This window comes from Canis lupus, chromosome 16 (genome assembly GCF_011100685.1).
Source record: "Canis lupus familiaris isolate Mischka breed German Shepherd chromosome 16, alternate assembly UU_Cfam_GSD_1.0, whole genome shotgun sequence".
NCBI classification, from domain to species: domain Eukaryota; kingdom Metazoa; phylum Chordata; class Mammalia; order Carnivora; family Canidae; genus Canis; species Canis lupus.
Genome location: NC_049237.1, coordinates 14139267 through 14164105, shown reverse-complemented (window position 1 = coordinate 14164105; position 24839 = coordinate 14139267). Strand labels below are relative to the sequence as shown.

The 24839-nt window shown below is 54.0% G+C and overlaps 1 protein-coding gene across 1 annotated transcript; it reads right to left on the bottom strand.

The window, feature by feature from the left end:
- Window positions 1-1777: 1777 nt before the first annotated feature.
- On the bottom strand, window positions 1778-17859 carry NPC1L1 (NPC1 like intracellular cholesterol transporter 1). Its single transcript, NM_001097550.1, is given in 19 exon segments — window positions 1778-1959; window positions 2388-2550; window positions 2628-2741; window positions 2814-3045; window positions 3133-3283; window positions 3947-4002; window positions 4117-4243; window positions 4762-4886; window positions 5036-5226; window positions 10625-10714; window positions 11040-11177; window positions 11522-11649; window positions 11734-11848; window positions 12180-12362; window positions 12597-12725; window positions 12895-13067; window positions 13413-13513; window positions 15518-17043; window positions 17806-17859. Coding segments are annotated over 19 exon segments (3978 nt in total).
- Between the last annotated feature and the right edge of the window lie 6980 nt (window positions 17860-24839).

Sequence of the window (24839 nt, the reverse complement as noted above, 5' to 3'; positions counted from 1 at the left end):
CTCTCTCTCTTTCTCTCTCTCTCTCTCTCTCTCTCTCTCTCTGTCTTTCATGAATAAATAAAGTCTTAAAATATTTATAAAAACTCCACCCTTCAGGAAGTGGAACATAACTCCCCACTGCCCTAGTGGAGGGTGTGCATCGTGGCTTCCCTCCAAACAGCACAGCATGGACAGCACGGGCAGGGGAAGGGCCCGGGACAGACATGACCTCGCAGGGCGACAGGAGTTGATGCCAGCAGTGGGAAGTCACGGTGATAGCCTGCACCCTTTATGTGATCTGCTGAGAAGGGGCCTCACCATTGCCATCTCTCGGCCAGAAACCCACAGCCTCAGTCTAGTTAGGAGACAAACACCAGACAATACCATTTGAGGGATATTCTACAAAACTACTACTGCCCGACCAGTCCTCCTGGAAAGCGTCACGGCCATGGTAAACAAGGAAAGTCTGACAAACTCTCACAGCCAAGAGCCTACATAGACATAACAACTAATGTCACGTGCTTTCCTGGATGGGATCCTGGGCCAGAAAAGAGGACACCAGGTAAACTCTAAGGAAATCTAAATAAAGCATGGACTTTAGTTGTAATTATGATACTGGTTTAGTAATTGTACGATGATGAATGTGCTATACAAACATAATATGTTAATTGGGTAAACCGGGTGTGAGGTATATGAGAACTCCCGGTATTATCTTTGCAATTTTTATGTAAATCTAAAACTACTCTAAAATGTTAGAGTTTTCTTTTTAGAAATGTATTTTAAAAATGATAATCATCCGTAATCCTACCCTTTCCTCCAAAGAGCAGGTGGGATGTACTGTGTTGTCCGTCCAGGGAGGAGTAGTGGTGGGAGCGTGAATAGGGCAGCAGCTTTGGGGGGAGGCTTTGTCTGTATCCAGACAGGACCTCAGCCACACCGCCTCCAGGTAGCCCTCCCACACATACACCAGGAGATATGCAAACACAAGCTCAGCCTCATAGAGGTTCATGCTCTATACCTGAAATCCTACAGGTTTTTAGAAAAGTAATGTTTACCCTGCCTTAGATAATATGCTTTATCAGGGCTTGTGGCCACACATAAGGGATAATCAGACTCACCCATGTGCCAGTATATCTGACCACTTATGTTAAGCAGAGCGTGGGGTCTATGTACCCCATTCATAAAGAGTATAAATAGACGGATCTTGTCTGGCTAGTTTTTGGCACCAAATGAGTTTTTCCCAAACATACAAAAGAAAAAGAAGACAAACTAGATTTTCAGAGATTTGGGAATTCCACATAAGTGATTATGGAGCTACAGTAGAAAAGTAGTTGGGAACAATGTGCCAACCAGCAGGGGAAAGGACAGAAATGCTGTGTCCACTCACACAGTGGGATACAGTGGGGCTGTCGCGGCGACTGGGCGAGGTCTACAGGGACCCAGGTGAATGAATCTAACGTGTGTGGCATTCATCAAGTGATACCATTTATGAAACTTTTCAAAATGTGAAATACTACTATATATTGTTTACATATAGATACAGGGAATTTAGGTTTAAAAACTTGCACGAGGAAGACACGCCAACTCCCAAGAGACAGGTCAGGAACAGATCACATTCACACTGCCATGTGCCGCCTTCAGCATAATCGTGTCCTCATGGATGCACCCTGGTGGATGCAGAATGTCCCAGCACAGGCACTCCCACGGAGACAGCCTCTCCCAGACCCTGAGTGGGAGGATGGGTCAAGGGGCCCCCGGGGCCCAGGGCTGGTGAGCCAGCATAGGGGCTCCGGCTTCATCAGAGGTCCGGTCCACTGCGGGGCAGAGAACTGTCGCCCACTACACCGTTGGCGGGATGTTGGAAGCCGTAGTTGACATAGGTGCTGCTGGCCGTGGATGTTGGGACCAGGTGGGCAGGGGCCCCGATGGCCTCTTCTGTCTTCTTCTGGTCCAGCACGAGAGCTGCATTGATATCAGGCCCTGCAGGAGAACAACCACAGAGGACCCCAGTCAGGGAGGCCTGCGCTGAGCAGGAGGGTCCTCCCTGCCCTGGTCTGTCAACGGAATGAGGGACCGCTTCTCTCAGCAAGGAGGGCCTGCCGGGTGCTGCCACAGGATATTCTGGAAGAAAGGAGAGAGGAGATCTCAGGCAGCACGGGATCTGATCTGGAAACAGAGGGGCAGGGGTGGTGGTGGAAGGGAATAGGAAGGGAGGACCCACTGTATCAGAGAGGCTGGCTGCAGGGCAGGGCGCCTGCTGACCTGGGATGGCTGGGTGCAGAGGTACAGGGGTACAGGGGGCAGGGCTGCTATGTGAACGGGCCCTGCTGGGCTGGGACCACTGGGTGCAGGAGTGCGGCGGTGCGGGAGGCCCTGGCCGGTGGGCACTCAGGCACCCGGCCTCTCACCGAGGTAGCTGAGGACCACTGGCAGGAAGACCAGGCCATGCAGCAGACCCAGCACGGTGATGAGGAGGTTGAGGCGGAAGAAGAAGATCTGGATGAGCTGCGCCTTGGCCAGGCCCAGGACGAGGATGCCCGGCAGGTTGGTCATGGCCACGCCAGCAAACACCTGCAGGGTCACAGGTGGATGTGAGGCCGGGCGCAGGGTAGCAAGCAGGGGGCGCGGGGGCCGGTGGGCATACTCACCGCGCTGCCCATGGAGATGGTGGCCTCCTTGGCCCTCTCCAGCCGGGTGGGCCGGGTGCTGACTGCAAAGGAGCGGGTGATGTGGGACACAAACTCCACGGAGATGCCCACCGCCTGGGGCAGAGAGGGGCATTAGGCGAGCAAGAGTGGGGGTGCGGGGTCTCTGCAAGGCGGAGGGCAGCTTACCGTGACCAGGTTGATGAGCGACACGGCATTGTAACTGATGCCCCACAGGGCCATGAAGCCCACGGTGTCCACGAGGATCATGACGATGGAGAACAGGTTGAGGAGGCCGGAGCGTAGGTCCATGCCCAGCAGCAGGCAGCAGACTACGAAGGTGGGCAGCAGGCAGATGGCGAGCATGAAGAGGCCCTCGGGGACCACGCTCAGGTACTGCTCGTAGAACACGTTGGTGATCCTGCGGGGCGGAGCGCCGTCAGCCCTGCGGCATGTGGTGGCCCCCTTCTAGGGGATTCTCCCTGCCCCCGCCGCCGCTGGGACTCACGTGTAGGGGAAGACCTCGAAGGCCGGGTCGGTGCCTGGCACCTGCCGCAGCTGGGCCGTGATGTTGGCCGCCAGCGCCCGTGACACCCGCAGGGCCTCAGTGTAATCCTCCGAGTTCCGCAGCGGCTTGTGGTAGGCCATGAACCGGGAGGCTACGCCAGCCGGGGGTGGAGGAAGGGCAAGGTCAGGGCCCCGCTGTGGGCGCCCTCACACCCTGGGGCATACCTGCTGCCATCAGGGCTCGGCAGCCCCTGCAGTGGTATAGTCTTATATCATGAGCAAGGGGCGCAGAGCTGGGGGCTCGCCCACAGCTCTACAGTGGCTCCTACTCCCACCCCCACCCTCATCCCACCTTGAGCCTCCACTCCTCCTGCCGCTGATGGCTGCACCTAAAGACAACTCCCAGATAAAGCTAAATGCTGCGCTCTAGGCTTTCAAAACATGCATCATATTTTTCAAATTAATTCAATTAGTCTTCCCATGTGCATCTTCCCGAGGGGAGATCCAGAAGCGGGGCAGGGTGACCTCAGGCAGGGGCAATAGTCATCCATGTAGCCAGCTGCCACATGGTGAGCAATTGGTGAATGTGAGAAAGAGGCGTGAGTGACTCCTCAGGGCGGCACCACCCCTGGAAGAGTCTGGGAATGTCTCCCTGACTGAGGATTTGGGGAGGGGGTTGCTGCATAACACACCTCTGAGGACAGGGCAGGTGGGAGTACCCCCTGAAGAAGGAAGGGGAGAAGCTTGCAGATTGAGAGGTTCTCCCCTGGGGCTGCTGGTGACCCCTCAGGGCTGCTGGTTCAGGCCATGCTTACCTAAAACCTGGCCATCAGATCCCAAATGCACGGAGGTGTTGTACGCTGCCAGCCCACTGCAAGGAGGCCAGTGCAAAAGCTTCATCAGAGACCACAGCCATCCTCGCGATGGTCTGCGCTCCGCACTCCAGCACCCAAGTGGCTGTGCTCCCCACCCACCCCAGGCTTACCCTTTGGGACACTTGATGTTGGGCGGGTCACTCAGGAACCAGGGAAGGTACTTGTGGAACTGGTCCACGGATGGCCGGACAGGGCCCAGTGTGAAGTTCACGCAGTTCTTCAAGCAGGCTAGGGAGTCTGCAAAGAGAGGGGGGGCTCCAGGCAGTGCCACCCCCAGGGCCGGCACTGCTGCTCTCTAGCCCCTTCCACTCCATTCTCATCCGGGTCCCCAGGCACTTCCACCACTGAAACGTGTGGCAGGTGTGCTCTGGAGGTGTTTGCACTTGTCTCTGTAGGAGGACTCCCCCTCTTGGTCATGGAAACTGCCAGCAACTATGGCAGATGAGGAAGCAACGTGGGGGGGTGGCAAAGAAACGACCCCCTTGGGCCTTCCCACTACACCTACAAATGCAGCTATGGGGGGGCCAGAGCCACAGGCTGAGCTCAGCTCTCCCCACCACCACCCATGAGCGTCAGCAAGCCAAGATCACAGCTCAGGGGGTGGGACCCCATACATGTGCTCCCAGCCTGTGCCTGCACCCTCACTGCCCTGTGAGATCACGGGAGGAACGAAGAGGGCCTAGCCATGCCCCTGCCTCCTGCCTCAGCTTCCCCAAGCTGTGGTAGGTGGGAGCTCCCAGAGGCCCGGCACTCACTGACAGTCGAAGGGCAGAATTTGTCCTTATTAGCACCAAAGGCATAAAGGCGGCAGCAGGAGGACGGGGTCAGCCAGTCGATGAAGTCATCCACCCAGGAGGAGGCAGGGATGGCCAGGTAAGACCTGAGGGGCAGGGGAGAGGAGGCTGGGGATGGGGGCACCGAACCAGGTGGCCTACCCCCCAAGCCCATGACAGGAGGAGGGCAGCTGGGTAGAGTCGAGCCAGCCAGGAAGGGGGGCTGGGGGCACACAGGGCTGGGCCGGGCACTTACTCCTCGGGGAACTCGGTGGCGTACTGGATCTTCTGGGTTAAGGAGTAACTGTCGCACCCGGCACTGGAGCACACAGCATTCATGCCCGCCTCGCTGGAGAAGTTGTAGCCTCCCGTGGTGACAAAGTAGACGGGAGCCCCCACCTCAAAGTAGCGGTTCAGGAAGAAGAAATAGTCCAGCAGGTATGAGTCCTGGAACAAGAGGCAGTCACTGAGGTTGGGGCCGGACTCCTCCTGAGGGGCTCACCCTCGCTTGTGCTCACAGGGGTGCACATTCACGGAGCTGCACACACACTCATGGATGTGCACATACACGGAGGTGCATACGCACTCATGGGGGTGCACACTCAGATGCATGCATACTCATGAGGGTGCACGCACACCTACAGAGGTGCACACTCAGTCACAGAGATGCACACATGCTCATGGAGGTGCACATATGGTCCTGGGGGTGCACAGTCACAGAGGACACACAGAGGTGTACACTCACCCACGGAGGTGCGCACACACTCACCGAGGTACACACCCACAGACGTGCATACACACAGAGGTGCACACACGAGGTGCACGCTCACTCACGGAGGTGCACCCACACCCACGGAGCTGCACACTCACAGAGATGCACACACATTCATGGAGGTGCACACTCACAGATGTACACACACACCCACAGAGGTGTGCATTCACAGAGGTGGATGCACACCCACAGAGGTGCACAATGACAGAGGTGCACACACACAAAGTTACATGCACATTCACAGAGATGCACACACAGAGGTGCACAATCACAGAAGTACATGCACAGGCTCACAGAAGTGCTCAGAGGTACACACATCCTGGTGTGATAACAGGTACACCCACAGAGCACATGCGTGTAGGTATAAGCACAGAACACCAGGTTCCAACATGCATGAACATTCTCTCTCTCTCTTACACACACACACACATTCATGTACATGTAACGTTGCCCCTTCCCATTATCCCCATTTTGCTGCAGCGACAGCCTAACAAGCTGGTGTGTGACCAAAGCCCACACACATGCCCACGTGTAAACACCCACGTGCACACCACACCCTCGAGGCTGTGTATCAGGCAGTTGCATGATCTGTTCGCTTCTCCTAAAACATACAGCCTGGGAGTGGTGTGAGAGAAAGTAGAGTCGAAGGTACCAGGAATCCATCCCCCACCTGGACACCACTCTGCTGGCAGCACCTGTCTGAGAGAGACGGTGTGCAGCCACAGGTTCTGCCGAGGGCTCGCAGCTCCCAGGGAAAAGTCTGGAAGCAAATTGTGCTCGACGTCACCTGCCTTCAGCTCTCAGCATTGCAGCAGCTACCTGGCCACACACAGGCACTTTGCACCCAGCTTGAGGGGTCCAGCATGGAACACGAGAACCCCAAGCCCCTAAAAGATCGCGGATTTGCATTCTGATAGCTGACCGCTGCTCCAGCCTCACTGGTACAGTCGGGCTGCTGCCATAAGCTCCCTGGCCTCAGCCTGGCACATCTGCTGAGAGCTTTAAGTGACCAGTGACCAGTTTATTAATTTTTCTCTTTGTGTTTTCCCTTTTTCCCCTTTTGGCAGCCAGATGTTTCAGGAATGGGACATTCAAAGGCAATCACAAATACAAGAGAAGTTACCTCCCATTACCAGGGAGAGGCTTGGGCTCAGAAATGACCTGGTAAGACTATCCTTCTATACCCCAGGCTAATCTCCAGGACAGAAACACCAGCAACAGTCACTTTTTATAAAAAAGCATATCTCAGGGAAGGGGGAGAATCCGATCTTTAGAATCACCATATAAGACTTAACTGTGGGCAGCCCCAATGGCCCAGCGGTTTGTTGCTGCCTTCAGCCCAGGGTATGATCCTGGAGACCCGGGATCGAGTCCCACATCAGGCTCCCTGCATGGAGCCTGCTTCTCCCTCTGCTTGTGTCTCTGCCTCTCTCTCTCTCTCTCTCTCTGTCTTGAATATATAAATAAAATCTTTAAAAAAAAAGACTCAACTGTCCATTTTTCAACAAACATCATAGACACACAATCAGGAAAGTAGGGCCCATACCTAGGAACCAACATTTATCAACAGATGACCTCCTCGAGAAAGACCACATGGTGGACGCATCAGACGGAAACTTTAAAATGCCTGTTTTAGGGATGCTCGAAAAGCTAAAATAAGATTCGGACAAAACCAAGAAAAGAAAAGTGTGAACAAAATGGAATGATGAACAAATAGAAAATATGAAACAGAACCCAGAAGGAAATTTTGGAGCTGAAAAGTACAAGGACTACATGAAAAATTCTGGCCGTAGGTTACATGACATTCTGTACATGAAACTCCAAAAGTCTACCCCAAGCCCCTTAAAACTAGTAAATAAATTCAGCAAGGTTGCAAGTTACAAGATCAATGCACAGAAATCAGTGGTCTTTTTTTTTTTTTTCGGTCTTTTTATACATGAATCGTGAATAACCCAAAGAGGGAACTAGGGAATGTCCAGTGACAGCAGCATAAAATAATAAAGTACTTAGAAATTAATGTCACCCAAGGGGTGAAAGACCTGCACTCTGTCAACCAGGCAGCATTGCCGAAAGAAATTAAAGACACAGATAAGTGGGAAGACATCTGCATTTATGGGCTGGAAGACTGAATATCGTACAGGCTGCTAGAAAGTCTCCAGATTCAGTGCAATCCTGTTAAGATCCCAATGGCGTTTCTTGCAGATATAGAAAAATCCATCTTAAAATTCACAAGGGACTCCAAATAGCCAAAACATTCTTTTTTTTTTTTAAGATTTTATTTATCTATTCATGAAAGACAGAGGAAGAGAGGCAGAGACACAGGCAGAGGAAGAAGCAGGCTCCATGTAGGGAGCCCGATGTGGGACTCGATCCCATGACCCCGGGATCAGGACCTGGGCTGAAGGAGGCGCTAAACCGCTGAGCCACCCAGGAATCCCCAAAACATTCTTTAAAAGAAGAATAAGGGGCAGCCTGAGTGGCTCAGTGGTTTATTACTGCCTTCAGCCCGGGGCCTGCTTCTCCCTCTGCCTGTGTCTTTGCCTCTCTCTCTCTCTCTCATGAATAAATAAATAAAATCTTTAAATAAATAAATAAATAAATAAATAAATAAATAAATAAATAAATAAATAAATAAATTTGGAGGACTCAGGGGGGGGCCTCGGTGGCTCAGTCCATTAAGCATCCAACTCCTGTTTTTTTTGTTGTTTTTTTTCAATCTTTTTTTTTAAGATTTATTTATTTATTCATGATAGACATAGAGAGGGAGAGAGAGAGGCAGAGACACAGGCAGAGGGAGAAGCAGGTTCCACGCAGGGAGCCCATCATGGGACTCAATCCGGGTCTCCAGGATCGCGGCCTGGGTCAAAGGCAGGCGCCAAACCGCTGAGCCACCCAGGGATCCCCAGCCACCCAGGGATCCCCACCAACTCCTGGTTTTGATTCAGCTCATAATATCAGGGCTGAGAGATTAAGTCCAACACTGCACTCCGCACTCAGTGCGGAGCCAGCTTAGGGTATTTCCCTCTACCCCTCCCCTGCTCTTGCACACATGCTTGCTCTATCTCTATCTCTTTATCTCTCTCAAACAAAATAAATCTTTAAAAAAACAATTGGAGGACTCACATTTCCTGATTTCAAAACTTACAACTAAAAGACCTGCACTAGGCTGGGCTCCTCGCTGAGTATGGAGCCTACAAAAGAAAGAAAGAAAGAAAGAAAGAAAGAAAGAAAGAAAGAAAGAAAGAAAGAAAGAAAGAGAAAGAGAGAAGAAAGAAAGAAAGAAAGAGAGAGAGAAAGAGAGAAGAAAGAAAGAAAGAAAGAAAGAGAAAGAAAGAAAGAAAGAAAGAAAGAAAGAAAGAAAGAAAGAGAGAGAGAAAGAAGAAAGAAGAGGAAGGAAGGAAGGAACAAAGAAAAAAGAAAGAGAAAGGAAGAAAGAAAAAAATACATGACTATGTACAAACATTAACTCAAAGTGGATCCAACACTGAAGAGCTGAATTTGTGAAACCCTTAGAGGAAAATGGGAAAAACTTCAGGATACTGGATTTGGTAATTATTTCTTGAATGACACCAAAAGCTCAGTTAACAAAAAGAAAAATAGGCAAATTGGACTTTTTGAAAAATAAAATTTTTTGAAGACTATTTTTAAGTCATTGCCACACCCAATATGGGGCCTGAACTCATGACCCCAAGATCAAGAGTCACACGCTATGGGGCACCTGGGTGGCTGAGTCAGTTAAGCATCTGCCTTCAGTTCAGGTCACGATCTCAGAGTCCTGGAATCAAGTCCCACATCAGGCTCCCTGCTCAGCAGGGAGTCTGCTTCTCCCTCTGCCTCTGCCCCTCCCCCTGCTTGTGCTCTTGCTCTCTATCAAATAAATAAACAATATCTTAAAAAAAAAAAGGACACGCAACCAATAGAAATGCAGAAAACATTTGCATCATGTACCTGATAAGGGATTAATACCCAGAATATCTAGAGAATTCCCAAAATTCACAAAGAAACCAAATCACAACAAACAAGTTGTTTCAGAAATAAGCAAAAGACTTGACCAGCCCTTTCTTCAAAGACCCACCAACGGGTAGTGAGCACATGGCAAGATGCTCAGCATTGCCACTTATCAGGCAAAGCAGGTCAAAACTGCACGGAGATGCCCCTTCACACCTGTGGGGATGGCTGCCATCGAAACAGAGAAAGAAAAAAAAGCCAGAAACAAGTGTTGATGTGGAGACACCAGAGCCCTGGTGCACTTCTGCAGGGAATGCGAAATAGAACAGCTTCAGGGCAAGCAGTCTGGTGGCTCCTCAAAACAATTAAAATTAGAATCATCCTGTAATCCAGCAGTTCTACCTCTGGGAACACACCCAAAGGAAGCAGGTTTGAGAAGAAGTCGCTCTGCATCCACGTTCAAGGCAGCCTCATTCCCAACCTCTCAGAAAAAGGGAACCCCAGTCCGCAGCAGGCAAGCAATGTGTAAACCAGATGGGGTGTGTGTGCGTGTGCTCGCGTAGTATGAACCCCTCGGCCTGGAGGGACCCGGCACAGGTGATGCTGAGCAGACGACCGCACACAGGACACACAGTGTGGGGCTCCAGTGCTGGGTGTCGAGGGGAGCAGGGGTGTTCTGGCAGGTGGGGTACCCTCACCTCCACCCTCCTCCGATACTACGGGTGCCCGGACCCCTCACAGCCGTCTTCCACCCACGAGGCTCTCAGACCCCTGGCGCCCCTGACCCTGCTGGGGGGCCTGGGCCCCGACGCCGGCGCTGCAGAGCGCAGGCCTGAGGACGCGGCGTGCCCAGTTCCGGGCAGGCCCAGGGCGGCCGCTCACTCCGCCTGCACGCCCAGCTCCCCAGCTCCCCCGCCAGCCCAGAGCTGCGTGCCCGCTCCCCACGCCCCCCCGCCCCCGCCCCCAGGCCCGCGGCCCGCGGCCACCCCTGCGCCTGGTCCTTCCGCGCGGAGTCTGCTGCTGTCCCCGGTTCTCGCGGCCCGGCCCTGCCCCGCGCGGGGTCGCTGACCCTCCCGGACCCAGGGGAGCACGGCCAGCGAGCCGAGGTGGTGGGGTGCGCCTCACCTTGGGCAGGGCCAGCTCCTGATCCAATCCCACGCGGATGTGGCACATGAAGTAGAGCCCCACCCCGAAGAGGCCGGTGAACAGCAGCAGCTGAGGAGGGCGGGGCAGGGTCACTAAGGCGCCCGCCCCTTGGGGGGGAGGCTGAGCAGACCCTCCCACCCCCGCCCCGCCCCTGCTCTGCCTCCGCCCGCCGCGCCACCGCCCCCCCCCCCCCGCGCCCCCAGCCCCACCTGCCACGCAGCCCACTCCCGCAGCCCCACTAGCCCCCACACACACCCCAGCCCCACCCACCCCGGCCTCCGGCCCCACTCACCACCAACCCACACCCCCAGCCCCACCCACCGCGGCCCCCAGCCCCACTCACCACCAACCCACACCCCCAGCCCCACCCACCGCGGCCCCCAGCCCCACTCACCACCACCGCCCGTGTCACCCGGTGCAGCAGGACTGGGACGTAGAACTTGCGGAAGACTCGAAGCAGGAGTCCCTCGCTCTGGCCGGGTGCAGGCAGCTTCGGGGCGCTCACGCAGCAGCAGACGTCCAAGCGGGAGGCCTGGGGGGAGGCAGCCCCTGCAGGTGGTCCCCAAGCAGCCCCCGCAGGGACGCGCCGGGTGCTGCGCTGTTTGGGTTTCTTTTCTCTCTTGATCCAACACCTCTAAACTTTGCGCTGTCGCACAAATGACAGCCCCCTGCCAACATCTCTCTTACATTTTTCCTTGACCTTTTTGCACTTCCCAGGTTTGTTTATATTCCCATAAATCACCAAGACACAATGACTTTTCTACGTGGCCCACAGGCATGCTGCCCCTGCACCCAGCCGCGCTCTCTGAGCCTGCTCCAGGACATAAAGCCCCCCCCCCAGGAGGTGAGGCCTGGGGTCCCTGCCCCCCCCCCTACCTCCTGCCTCCTGCTGTCCAGAGAAAGCAGAGCCACAAAGGCTGACACCTGCAGCAAGAAGTCCAGGACGATGGCAAAGCCCGAGATCAGGGCAAAGGTCTTCACAGCGGGCATAGGGGTCAGGGCCCCTGGGGGGCGCAGGGGTGAGAATCAGGGCCTGGCGGGAAGGGGGCCACCCACAGGCAGTGCCCCCACCTTCCACCCCGGCTCACCTAGAAAGAAGCAGATGGCCTCAGACAGGCTGCAGAGCAACATGCTAGGGGCCACACTGCCCAGCGCTCGGCCGATGTGGGCCTCCCGCGGCTCTCCCGGCCTCCGGGGCAGCCTCTGCAGGAGGTGAGGGACAGCATGCAGAGCCAGCCAGGAGCAGGGAGCGGGGAGAGGGCACGCGCTCCCACTCTCCCATCAGGAGCAGATCCCCCCACAAAGCCTCTGCTCTCCGCCTTGTCCACTTTGTGGGGTCTGGCCCAGAGACACGCTTGGTGCATTTTGGGGTGTCCGTAGCAGGCTTGTTCGGACATATCCCTGGGTCCCTCAATGGCCACCAACGGGAGAGGCTAGATCAGCCTGGACTGTGGGGCGGGGCGGGCCCGGAGGAGGAGGTGTGCCAACTCACTGCAGGGCGGCACCTGGGCTGGGAGGAAAGCCCCCCTCTCACCTGGTACTCCAGAACAAAGATGAAGATGTTGTCAGCGCCCACGGCCAACACCAGGAAAGGCACCACCTGAAGGATCACCAGGGAGGACGGCACGCCGAGGTAGGAGAAGAAGCCCATGGCCGCTGTCACTGCTCCCAGCACCACCGCCACCCCGCCCAGGCCCAGCGTGACCTTGGAGTCCACCTGCAAAGGGACCAGGCTCAGCCTCCTGGCTACGGAAGGGCGGGCAAGCTCGGCGCCTACAGGTCAGCTCTACAGGTGGGGCATTCTACAGGTGAGCTCTGCGCCTGCTCCAGGGGGGCTTCTCTGAGAGCAGGCTGCTTCCAGGAAGCATAACCCCTTGGGAAGCCACTGAGGGGAGGGTTCCGGATGTCCTGCCAGGCCAGGCCGCCCCCCTGTGCCTCTGGCGGTTCTCACCGGCACCCGGCGCCAGCTGGAGTAGCTGCCCAGCGCCAGGGAGATGTACAGGAAGATGATGATGTAGCTGACTCCGAAGATGGGGAGGTCCTCCGCCGTCGTGCGGTTAATCTCGTCCTCCAGGGAGCGCTGCGGACACACGACCCCCAGCCCCGCTGACCCACAGGCTCCCAGAGCCCCTGCAGAGACTGCAGAGTCCCGTACTCCCAGACAGGCGGGCCCAGGGCTGCTCAGGAAGAGGGAGGCCCGCCGGGGACACGGGCACCCACTCTGCAGAGCCAGGGACCCCAAAGCCTACCTCAGCCATGAATGTGACCTGGAAAGTGCCAGCTGTCCGCCGCTGGAAGGCTTTCATCTCCTCCAAGAAGGCTGCCTCCCAGAGCTTAGCCTGGGCCAGCCGGGGGTCCCCAGGGGCATAGTTGTTGAGGGAGAAGGTCATAATCAGGGCCTCCGCCTCAGAGTAGTCCTTCCCTGGGATGAGAAATGCTCAGCCACCCTCCTTCCTTGCCCCTGCTCCCCTTCCTCTCCAGCCTCACTCCTGCTCCCCTCCCCAACCTTCCATATTTAAGTCCTTGTCCAACGCTCCACCCAATTTCCCTCTTTCAGCCAAGGGCAAGACGTGTGAACCCAAGCACAGACCAGAGGACCTGGGCAGGCTGGGAGAACCTGGAGGACGTGCCAGGTCTGCAGCCCCGTGCCCCTCCCAAGCCTGGCCACCCCCAGGCAGCAAGAATCCATCACTATTCCCTCCTTCCTGCCCACTGCCCTTGCCCCATCTCACCCCCTCGCTGGCCTCCCTGGGGCCACCCGGCTTACCTTTGTAGCCACCCACGGCAAGGAAGGGGAAGACAGGGCCCCCATAGTCAGCCATGCAGCTCAGGGCTAGGGCTGTGCCATCCTTGAAGGTGAGTGGGGCGCTGGGGGGAGAAGGAAGGACTGTTCCTGGCCCTGTGCCCGCTGCCAGCACCAGCACCTGACCCCTCGGTCAGAACCATTTCTCCCAACAAGATTTCCTGAGTCCCAACCCACAGTGAACCGGAGCTCTCCTCTCATACCTGCCTGAGGCTGAGGGCTCTGGGCTGCATCCCAGACAAGGAGGTGGGTGAGCATCACACACACATGCACACACATGGCCCCTGGACTCCTCCTACAGGGTGGCTGCGCGGGCCTCGAGCTGCTCAGTCTCCTCCCCCACCAGCCTGGACCCCTGCAGGCCCTGAGTTCAGATGCTCCTGCCCTGCAGGCAGATGAGCAGCCCTGCCACCTTGGGAACATCTCTACCGAGCCTTCCTGCCTTCCTGCCAGCACGTATTGGGCTCCTGGACGAAGCGCTCTTTATTATTTTTTTAATGTTTTTTTTTAAGATTTATTTATTTATTTATGGTAGACAGAGGGAGAGAAAAAGAGAGGCAGAGACACAGGCAGAGGGAGAAGCAGGCTCCATGCCAGGAGCCCGACGTGGGACTCGATCCCAGGACTCTAGGATCGAGCCCTGGGCCAAAGGCAGGCACCAAACCGCTGAGCCACCCAGGGATCCCCCGAAGTGCTCTTTATGAGTGAGAACGACGCTCACCAGCTGTCCTAGGCGCCCTCGTTGCTGTGTGACCTTGAGCTGCTCACCACCCCTGGGCCCCAGTTTTCCTGTCTCTGGAATGGGGATAACCAGACCACCCAAGAGTTGTGAGCATCCAAAATCAAAATAAAGCCAGCATGAGGATGGGACTTGTGGCCAGAGCTTCCTCCCTGACCCACCACCTCTCAGGGCCAACAGGGGCCAAGACACAGACTCTGGGAAGTGGCCCAAACGTGGGCTTCCCCAAGGGGTGGAGCACTGGGTCTCCCATTTAATCCCATGGTTCTCATTGTGGCGTCAGAGCCTAGGAGTCCTGGACACCCTTTCCAGGGGCATCAAGGACAAGACTATTTTCATAATAATACTGAGATGCTGTTTGCCTTTTCCCCCTTGTTTGCCCTCACGTATAAGGGGCACAGACAGTTCACCCACGTGGTTTCAGATTCCATGTTGCAACTAACACCTAGTTAAAAACCACCTGCTGACTTGGGTGAGGTATGGTAGGTGACTCCCAAGGACGTGCAAAGGCTGTCACGGCGTGGCTCCCTCGTCTGGCCACACAGGTGCAGAGCCAGGTGTTCTCACTGTACTACAAACAACAGGCCACACGCAGATGCTGGAATCCAGCTGCCTTCTACTAAGCAGGATACTGTACTACCTCTGTTGATGTGTAACAGGCTTACTCTTGTCATTTTTAAAGAATTAATACATATTCTTTCATTTCTCAGCTTCGCTTTCTCATGGGGTAGATGTCAGCAGAAAAAACCTCTGCCCAGGCCAGGGCTCTCTGGGGACTCAGGTCCTGTGTCAGAGTGTGAGCAGGCCCAAGACCAGATGTCAAGGACCTCCGCCCACTGCAGCCTCAGAGAGCCCAGGCCACTGCCTGCCCACCTGCTGCCCTCAGGGCGCGGGGCTCCAGAGCCCTCCCTCCCAGCCCTGAGGCCTCGTTAGTGTCCTGGGTACACCATGGCACAGTGCAGGCAGCCAGGCATGTGGCTACCGCCTGACAGGGGGACCCTGCCCTGATCCCAGGGCACCTCACGGGCCCCCAAGCGGAGGCATGCACGTGTGGGTCCGTCGCACAGCTCTGTGACACACAAAGCAAGAATGGGCAAGGATGCCACTGCTATGGCCAGGCAGAGCCAGAACTGGAGAGGCCACGATGGCCCTGGGCAAATCTGCAACAGCGGGTAGGAAGCCCTGAGGGAGTGGGGCTTAGAGGGGGGCAGGGAGAGAAAGGGTGTGTCGCAGCCCCTGAGACCGACATACGACATGCGGAGCCAGGCAGGACCACGGGACCTGGCTGCACATGGCAGCCCTGGCTGCAGCTGACGGCGGGGGGACTCACTTAGCACAGTAGAGAAAGTGGTCCCTCCAGTCCACCTGGGAGGTCTGGCCCGTCAGCGTCTGGTTGGCCGTGAGCAGCAGGTGCGTGCGGTTGCTCTGGAAATACTGCAGGAGGCTGTTGATGCAGCAGTCGGAGAGGCTGGCATTGTGAGGGTTGAGGGGCGCGAAGCAGATGTCCTGCAGCGAGATGTGGCGCTGCTCCTCGGGCGACCACACCTGGAGGTGCCGCAGCGTCTCCTGTAGCTCCAGCAGCTCCAGCAGGAGGTCAGAGGCCAGGACCCCACTGAAGTTCTTGGGCCCCAGGAGCAGGGAGTCGTAGTGGTAGCTGGGCCGGTTGGGAGCCGTCAAGATCACCTGGTTGGTTCGGAGGAAGGGGCCAAAATGCTGGTCGTGGAAAGCCTTCTCGCTCCGGGCTTGGCTGCTGGGGGCCGACCACAGCTCCACTGGGTCCGTGGTCAGTTCCACAAAGGCCAGGCCTCCTGACAAGGCCAATACCACGGCGATGGACACCAACAGGATGGTCAGCGGCCATGAGGCCACCCATGTGCCCCAGTTCTGGAAGCACTGGCTAAGGATGACGTTGGTGGAGAGGCTGAGTTTGTCAGACAGGCTCATGCCTGCCTTGGGGTCTGGCGTCTTGTCCTTGCCACAGGAGGAGGCCAGGCGGGTACCCACCAGGAAGGTGGTAAGCAGGGCAAAAGCAGAGCAGAGGATGATGACAAGGGCCAGCCCACCTTCCAGCCCGCCCAGGTAGAAGGTGGAGTCCAGTGCCTGGGGCTGGGGGATGGTGGGGCAGGACGCAGCACAGTCCTGGCAGGAGCAGGCCACCGTGCCATTGCCCTGGGACTCGTTGCAGGGCCTGATCTCCCCGGTCAGAGCCTGCATCCCACTCCCTAGGGCCTGGCCGGGCTCCATCAGGTGGAAGGTGATGTCTAGGGGAGCCAGGCCATTCGAAGTGTCCCCCTGGAAATTGAGCCAGCGCTGAGCATTGCAGAGGGTGGAGCCATAAACGCCACACATGGTGCCCACGGCCAGCGTGGCAGCCGCAGGGATGCGCACCCGGCTGCAAGAGTCGTAGGTCTGCTGGGCAAAGGTGTCCTGGTAGAAGGCCTCATAGGCCACCACAGCCTGGGGCCGGCCACCCCCGCCCCCAGCCACGCGGGTCACGTTGATGAAGAGACTTTGGTTGGGGCTGCAGGTGTTTTGGCAGTGCAGGTTCACAAAGTTGTCGGAGCAGGTGGGGCAGCGGGTGAGGAGGGCCTTGGTGACCGCCAGGCTCGTCTCCAGGGACAGCAGCTGCTTGGGGGAGCAGCAGGCATAGGTGGTGGTGCCCGTGTAGAGGCGGGGGCAGATGCGCTGTAGGAGGGTCAGGTGCTCACCAGTGACACGGGGGGCGGGCGTGTTGGACAGGCAGGACACATTAGACAGAGGCGCCAGTCCCCCAGACAGCTCTGGGTTCTTCCCACACTCGTCGTAGAAAGCGCAGTAGCCAGGCTGGTGGATGGGTGTGTACAGCTCACTCTGGGCCTGCGGGGCGGGACGACATCACTGCAGGCCCCGGCGCCAGGCAGCGCTTCGGGAGCCTCTGGGCAGTGGGGGCAGGTGCAGGGTGCCCAGCGGGAGGCCCTGGCAGGGGCAGGGTGTCTCCACGGTATCTAGGGGCCATGGGTGACAGGCATCGCCAGGCCTTCATCCTGAGGAAGGGGGTCACTGAAGAGGGGGAGGGGGCCGGACGGTCACATCGGACGATAAGGGGACAGGTGGGGAGAGTGGGATGGGCTGGAGGCGGCTCTGTAGTCCTGCTGAGACACGGTGGCCCGGGCCAGGCTGGGAACTGAGTCCAGGTGGCCCTGTGCCCTTGGGGCAGTGTTGCTTCGAAGGTGGCTGCCATTGCCCGAGCTGCAGCCCACACCCGGGGGCCCAGGGCCCCTCTCAGATGTTCTGTGCAGAGCTTTCCCTGCCCTCATCTGCTTGGGGCAGAAAGCCTTCACCCATCCTCCCAGACTTGGGAGTCAGAGAGCAACCTGAGGTAAGAGCCCCCAGAGCTCCCCCAGGAACTAAAGGCTCACCAGGTGATCCCCCCGAGCCCACCCCAACAGCCTTCCAGGACTGGACCCTCCCTGACCCCTCTGCTGGCCACCTCAGGCCAGGACGCCCACGGCGCACCGGTGATGGGAGGCACTCCGTCATCCCCAGGCCCCAACTCTTGGGTCCACCTAAGCCATGACCTGGGGATGTGGGCCACCCAGGACCCCGCCCCGCACCCCTTTCGGGAGCACCGAGACTCACCACATGCAGGAGCAGTGCCCATAGCAGCCAGCCCCTCAGGCCAGTGTCCGCCATCCCTGTGCAGGGAAGGGGTCCGAGGGCAGTGGGCCCAGGCCACAGGGACAGCCGGGGACAGCTAAGCTCTGGCTCTTGGGGACACAGAGTGCGTGCCTAGGCAGCTCATGTACTTAAACTGGGGGTGCGCAGCAAGGCAGCCTCCCCATGAGGGACAGCCTGGCCTGACTTGTCTGGGACCAATGGGGCTGAGCCCCACACCTCCCACGGCTGCCAGCTAGTTAATGATCCACCTTCTCTGTCCTGGCTTTGTCTCACCCTCTTGATGAGCCTCCTGGTGACATTGTCCTGGCTTTGTCTCACCCTCTCAATGAGCCTCCTGGTGACATGCGGTGGGGGAGGGGTCTCCCCTTCACCTACTTCCTGAAGCGAGAACTGGCCCTCCACGCCCCCACGCTCCCACCCCGCCCACGTGCAGACCGCCCAGCCTCAGAGCCCCTCTGTGCCCGGCCCCCTCCTGGGACCAGGCCAGCTCCTGGGACACACCTTGCACTGCCAACCTTAGCAACTGTTGTTAATTAATATTAACAGCCTGATAACAGAGGGGGTAGTTAGAGGTGGAGTGACCAGTGACAATCATCCTCCTCTGGGTGGAGGGGGAAGTTCAGTTTCCCAAGGCCTGACAGTGCACAGAGATCCCAGATGCAAAAGCCTCCTCCGCCTGCCCAGCTCCTCTGCCCCGTCCCCCTCCCTCCTGTCCCTGGGCCAGGCCTGTCCCCGCCAACCCTGCAGGAGCACAGTGTCCCGGGGAGCCCCACGCAAACAACACAGGTGCACCGTACTCACCTTCTGCTCCCTCCCTCGGGCTCTCCCTATCACCAGGTGGACCAGACCTTGGCCCCCACGGCAAGGCTGAGCTGATAAGCGAGTCTGTGCGAGCACTTCCTGTGTGGCCGCCTACTGGAGACAGCTGCAGGAAGAGCGTGCTATCTGCCGTGTGGACCCTAGCCTGACTCAGAGGAACCACCCCAGATGTGCCAGGGAAGACAGAAGCCGAGAGGGGCTCAGGCCCACCCCTAAGCCCTGAGTGAGCTGCAGGTGGGGACAAGAGTCAAGGGCCCAGGGCTGTCACGTGTGCAGTGGCCACTGTCCAGTCCCCTGCCCCTGTCCACCTGGCTGGCCAATGCTGAGACGCCAGCCCCCATTTGGGATTCCTGCCTCTGCTCCTGGGTGTCTGCCCCCATAACAGAGCCTGAGTCAAAGATTTCACTGCAAACAGTTTATCACAGGGTGGCCCCAGATGTACCAGCAGGGGCACGGGACGGCCAGGGAATGGAAGGAAGCCTGTGTGGTCTCCAGGGTCTTCCCTGGCATACCTCCAGGCTGACAGCAGAAGACCAAGGTGCTCCCCACAATCCATGCACTTCCCGCTGGGCTGTGTCCTGTCACCCACAGGTCCAGCTCCTGGAGCCAGAGGCCAGGAGGTCCCAGTGCGTCATGACTGTACCTTAGTATCTGGTTTCTGTGTTCATGCCCAACAGTATTTCCTTGGTTTTGCATTGATTCAAACCGAGATCCTAGAGATGAGATCAGTGCCAAAAGGCACCCGCTTTATGCGGTAGGTGCACACCCCTGCGCTCTTCCCTTAGGCTAACAGGAAGCACATCAAAAATCTTAGCGTGTCCAGTGAAGGGTTCAGATGATTAACACCCCCCCCCGCCCCCGCCAGGACTAAAATGCTTTCCTACTGTGGTGCTCAGCAGCCCCCGGCACGGCACCTGGCTGGGTGTGCGTGTAGTGCTCTGACCAGCCCAGGCGGCCATGGTGACCCCCTGGGCTGCCAGCCGACACATTGAGATTTGGGGTCACCTGGGGCACCCCTCATCATCCCTGTTGTCACATCTTGATGCTATTTGCTTCTTTGCTCTCCCAGCCTGCTCAGGACCTGTGATCCAATTCTGGCCAGTGTGAAAGCTTCCTTTAAAAAAACAATAATAAGGGGATCCCTGGGTGGCGCAGCGGTTTGGCGCCTGCCTTTGGCCCAGGGCGCGATCCTGGAGCCCCGGGATTGAATCCCACATTGGGCTCCCGGTACATGGAGCCTGCTTCTCCCTCTGCCTGTGTCTCTGCCTCTCTCTCTCTCTCTCTCTGTGACTATCATAAATAAATAAAAATTAAAAAAAAATAAGTGTCAGTTTTTGGAGCAGTCTGCTCTTTACAGAAAAACTGGGCAAAAAGTATAGGAGTTCCCAGATACCCCTTCACGTCCCCACAGCCCCCGTTACTAACCTCCTGCATGAGTGGGGCACATTTGCCGCAATCGATAAGCCAGTGTTGACACATTAAGTGAAGTCCACGGTTTATGTGAGAGTTCACGTTTGGTGTCATATATTCTACAGGATTTACAAACATGGAATGCCACATAACCATTTCGTATCGTAACCACGATACCATTTTAGTATCATATGGAATAGTGTCTCTGCCTAAAACTCTTGTGCTCTACCCTATCCATCCTTCCCTCTTCCCAAACCCCTGACAACCCACAGCTCCTTGGGCAGATGTTATTTTGCGTGGTGAATACACACAACACAAAGCTTACCATCTTTACCATTTTTCTGTGCACAGTCCAGCATGTTAAGTACATTGACACTGCTGCACTGACATCACCACCATCCATCCTCTAAATAGGAAACTCCGTACCTGCTAAACCCCAATTCCCCGGCCCCCCACGCCCAGCACTCCACATATGTCACATTAGTACAATCACACGTCTTTCTTGTGACAGGCTTATTTCATGGGACATAATGTCCTCACGCTTCATCCCTGTTGGAGTAGGTGTCAGGAGGCCGAGCTTCTCTGAGCCTGAACGATTCTTCAGTGTGTGGACAGACCACATGTTGCTTACCCATCCATCCCCTGATGGATGCCATGGTGCTTCCACTTTTGGCTGCTGTGAATCATGTTATGAACATGGGTGGGCAACACGTCTTCCAAATCCTGCTTCAGTCTTTGGGGTATGTTTCTAGACATGCAATTGCTGGGTCATATGGCAATTCTGTTTCAAACTTTTTGAGGAACCAGCATACTGGCTCCTACAGAGTCTGCGCCCTCTCACACCCCTGCCAGCAGTGCACTTCCACACGCAGTTTGCCGCTGTTTCAACGGCAGCCATCTGGGTGGGTGCACGGTGCCAGCTTATCGACGTTTTGATCCGCAGTTCCCCGATGATCAACGACACTGAACATCTTTCATGGGCTCATTGGCCATTTGTACATCTTCCTTGGACACAGGTCTACATAAGATCTTTGCCCATTTTGAAATCAGACCGGGCGTTTTGTTTGTTTCTTGTTGTTGTGTTCAGGAGTTGTCTACAAAGTCTGGATATTAATCTTTTATTAGATATGTGGTTTGCAAATATTTTTTCCCATTTCTGTAGGTTGCCTTTTTATGCTGTTGACAGTGACCTTTGATACACAAAATTTTTTAATTTTCATGAAGTCAAATTTGCCGATTTCCTAACTGTACCTTTGATGTCATTCATAGCCAATGACTCACAAACGCCATGTCACAAAGCTTTTGTCCTGGTTTCTTCTAAGAGTTTTATAGTTGTAGTTCTTTTTTTAAAAGTAGGCCCCATGCCCAATGTGAGGCTTGAACTCACTCCCAATCTTGAGATTGAGAGTTGCATGCTCCACCAACTGAGACAGTTGGGCACCCCTATAATCTATGATCCAGTTTGAGCTAATTTTTATATACGGTGTTAGTAGGGGTCCAACTTCATTATTTCACAAAGTGGATATCTACTATTCCAAACATTTCATGAAAAGACTATCTTCTCTCCATTAAATGGTCTTGGTACCCTTGTCAAAAGTCATTTCACCATATATGCAAGGATTTGGTTAGGAGCAGTTTATTCTGTGCCATCCCACTGGTCCATATAACCATCTTATGCAAGCACCACTGTCTTGATTACTGCATTTTTTTAAGGAGTGGGGGAGACTAAATGGGCTCCACACTCAGCATGGAGCCTGATGTGGGGATCAATCTCATGACCCCTAAGATCATGATCTGAGCCAAAATCAAGAGTCAGATGCTTAACCAATGGAGTCTCTGATTACTATATATTCATGGTAAATTCTGAAGTCAAGAAATGTGATATCTTCCAACTTTGTTCTTTTTCAAGGATTTTTTGTTTATATTTGTTTGTTTTTTACTTTTAGATCCCTTGAAATTCCAATATGAATTTTAGGATAGATTTTTTTTTCCATTTCTGCAAAAAGTGACATTAAAGGATTGCATTAAAACAATGGCTCACTTTGGATAATAACAATACCAACTATTTTGACCCGTCCATGAACATAGGGTTCTGTTCCAGTTATGTCTCCTTTCTTTTAGCAATGTTTTCTCATTTTCAGTGTATAGATCTTTCACTTCCTCTGTGAGGTTAATTCCTAAGTATTTATTCATTTTGATGCTATTACAAATGGAATTTCCCCCTTAATTTCCTTATCAGTTTGTTCATTGTTCTTGTATAGAAATGCAACCAATGGGTGGCAATGGGTGCATGGGTGGCTCAGTCAGTGAAGCATCTGCCTTCAGATCTCAAGCGTCATGATCTCAAGGTCCTGGGATTGAGCCCCATGGTGGGCTCCCTGCTCAGTGGGGAGCCTGCTTCTTCCTCTGCCCCTCCCCCACATCTTTTTTTTTTTTTAAAGAAATGGAACTGATTTGCATGTGTTGACTCTGCAACTTTGCAAATTTGTTTATTTGTTCTAATAGGTATTTTTGGGAAACTCTTTAAGGTTTTTTTGTCTGTTTGTATATTTGTTTGTTTGTTTTTAACATACAAGACCATATCATCTACAAAGAACATTTTGCTTCTTCCTTTCCAATCTGGATGCTTTTTTTCTTTCCCCCAGTCACTCTGGCTGGGGCTTCCAGTATCCAGCTTCATGGAAGCAGTGATGTGGGCCTCCCTGTCTCACACCCCTGAGTGTGACATTTGCTGGGGGTTGTTTGTATGTGATTTTTATTATGTTGAGGTATTCCTTCTACTCCATCTTTGAGTGTTCTTTTTTTTCTTTTTATCATGAAAGCATGTTGGATTTTGTCAAATGCTTTTTCTCCATCAATTGAGATGATTATGTGGGCTTCCCCCTATATTTTGTGATGTGGCCTATTATGCCAATTGACCTTTGTATATTGAACCATCCTTGCATTTGTTGAATAGTCATGGTATTTAATCCTGTTAATATGAGCTGAACTCTGCTAGTATTTTGTTGAGGATTTTTGCATCAATATTCACAAGGGATATACACCTGTAGTTTCTTTTCTTGTAGGGTTTTTGGCATCAGGGAAATGCTGGCTTCTTAAAATTGAGCTAAATATGTTCTCTCCTATTCAATTTTTAGGACAAGTTTGAGGAATATTTATGTTAATTGCTCTTTAAATGTTTGATAGAATTCATTTGTGAAGCCCTCAGGACCAGAGCTTTCATTTGTTGGGAGATTTTTTTTTAATGTTTCCAGCTCCTTGCTAGTGTAGCTATTGAGATTGCCTATTCTCTCCTGATTCAGTCTTTTTTTTTTTTTAAGATTTTATTTATTTATTCTTGAGAGACATAGAGAGAGAGAGAGGCAGAGACACAGGCAGAGGGAGAAGCAGGTTCCATGCAGGAAGCCTGATGTGGGACTCCATCCTGGGACTTGGGATCACACTCTGAGCTGAAGGCAAACACCCAACTGCTGTGCCACCCAGGCATCCCTCTCCTGATTCAGTCTTAGTAGGTTTTGTGTTTCTAGGAATTTGTCCATTTTATCTGGGCTCTTCAATTTGTTGTCATACAATTGTTCATTTTGCTTTCTTATAACACTTCATATCTGTAGAACTGGCAGGGCAGCCAGGTGGCTCAGTGGTTTAGCACTGCCTTCAGCCCAGGGTCTGATCCTGGAGGCCCAGGATCGAGACCCATGTCAGGCTCCCTGCATGGAGCCTGCTTCTCCCTCTGCCTGTGTCTCTGGCTCTCTCTCTCTCTCTTTCTCTCTCTCTCTGTGTCTCCCATAAATAAAATATTTAAAAAAGAGAACTGACAGTAATGCTCTCATCTTCATTTCTGATTGTAGTCATTGGAGGCTTCTCACTCTCTCTCTCTTTTTTTTTTTCTTAGCCCATCCAGCTACAAGTTTGTCAATTTTGTTGATCTTTTCAAAGAACCAACTTTAGGGTTCATTCATTTTCTGTACTGTTTTCCTACTATTTCATTATCTCTACTCTAATCTTTATTATTTCCTTCCTCTGGCTAACTTTGAGTTGCGTTTGTTCCTCTTTTTCTAGTTCCTTAAGCTGTAAAGTTAGGATGATGATTTGAGCTTTTTTAAAAAATGTAAACATTTAGAGTTATAAATTTCCCCTTTAGCAACTGCTTTCACTGCATTCCCTAGGTTTTAGTATGCTTGTTTTTATTTTATCTTAAAGTATTTTTTCTTTCCTTTCTTTCTTTCTTTCTTTCTTTCTTTCTTTCTTTCTTTCTTTCTTTCTTTCTTTCTTTTCTTTCTTTCTTTTTCTGATTTTATTTATTCATGAGAGGCAGAGAGAGAGGCAGAGACATAGGCAGAGGGAAAAGTATGCGGGACTCAATCCCAAGACCCCGGGATCATGACCTGAGCCAAAGGCAGATGCTCAACCACTGAGCCACTGAGCCACAGGTGCCTCTTTTTCTTTCTTTCTTATCTTTTCTTTTGAGAGGGAAGAGGGCAGGCAGAGGGAGAGAATCTCAAGAAGACTCCCCACTGAGGGCAGAGCCCAATGGAGGGCTTGATCCCACAACCCTGAGATCACAACCTGAGCTGAAACCAAGAGTCAGACACTCAGCTGACTGTGCCCCCACCTCCATACCCCAATCTTTAAGTAGCTTTTTGTCCTTATTTTCTGAATTCCTGTCTTCTGTGTTTAGATTTTATTTTATACTGACATTTTTAAATTCCTCTCTCATTTCCTTTTGTGTATATTCTATAGCCATTTTCTCTGTGGTTACCATGGGA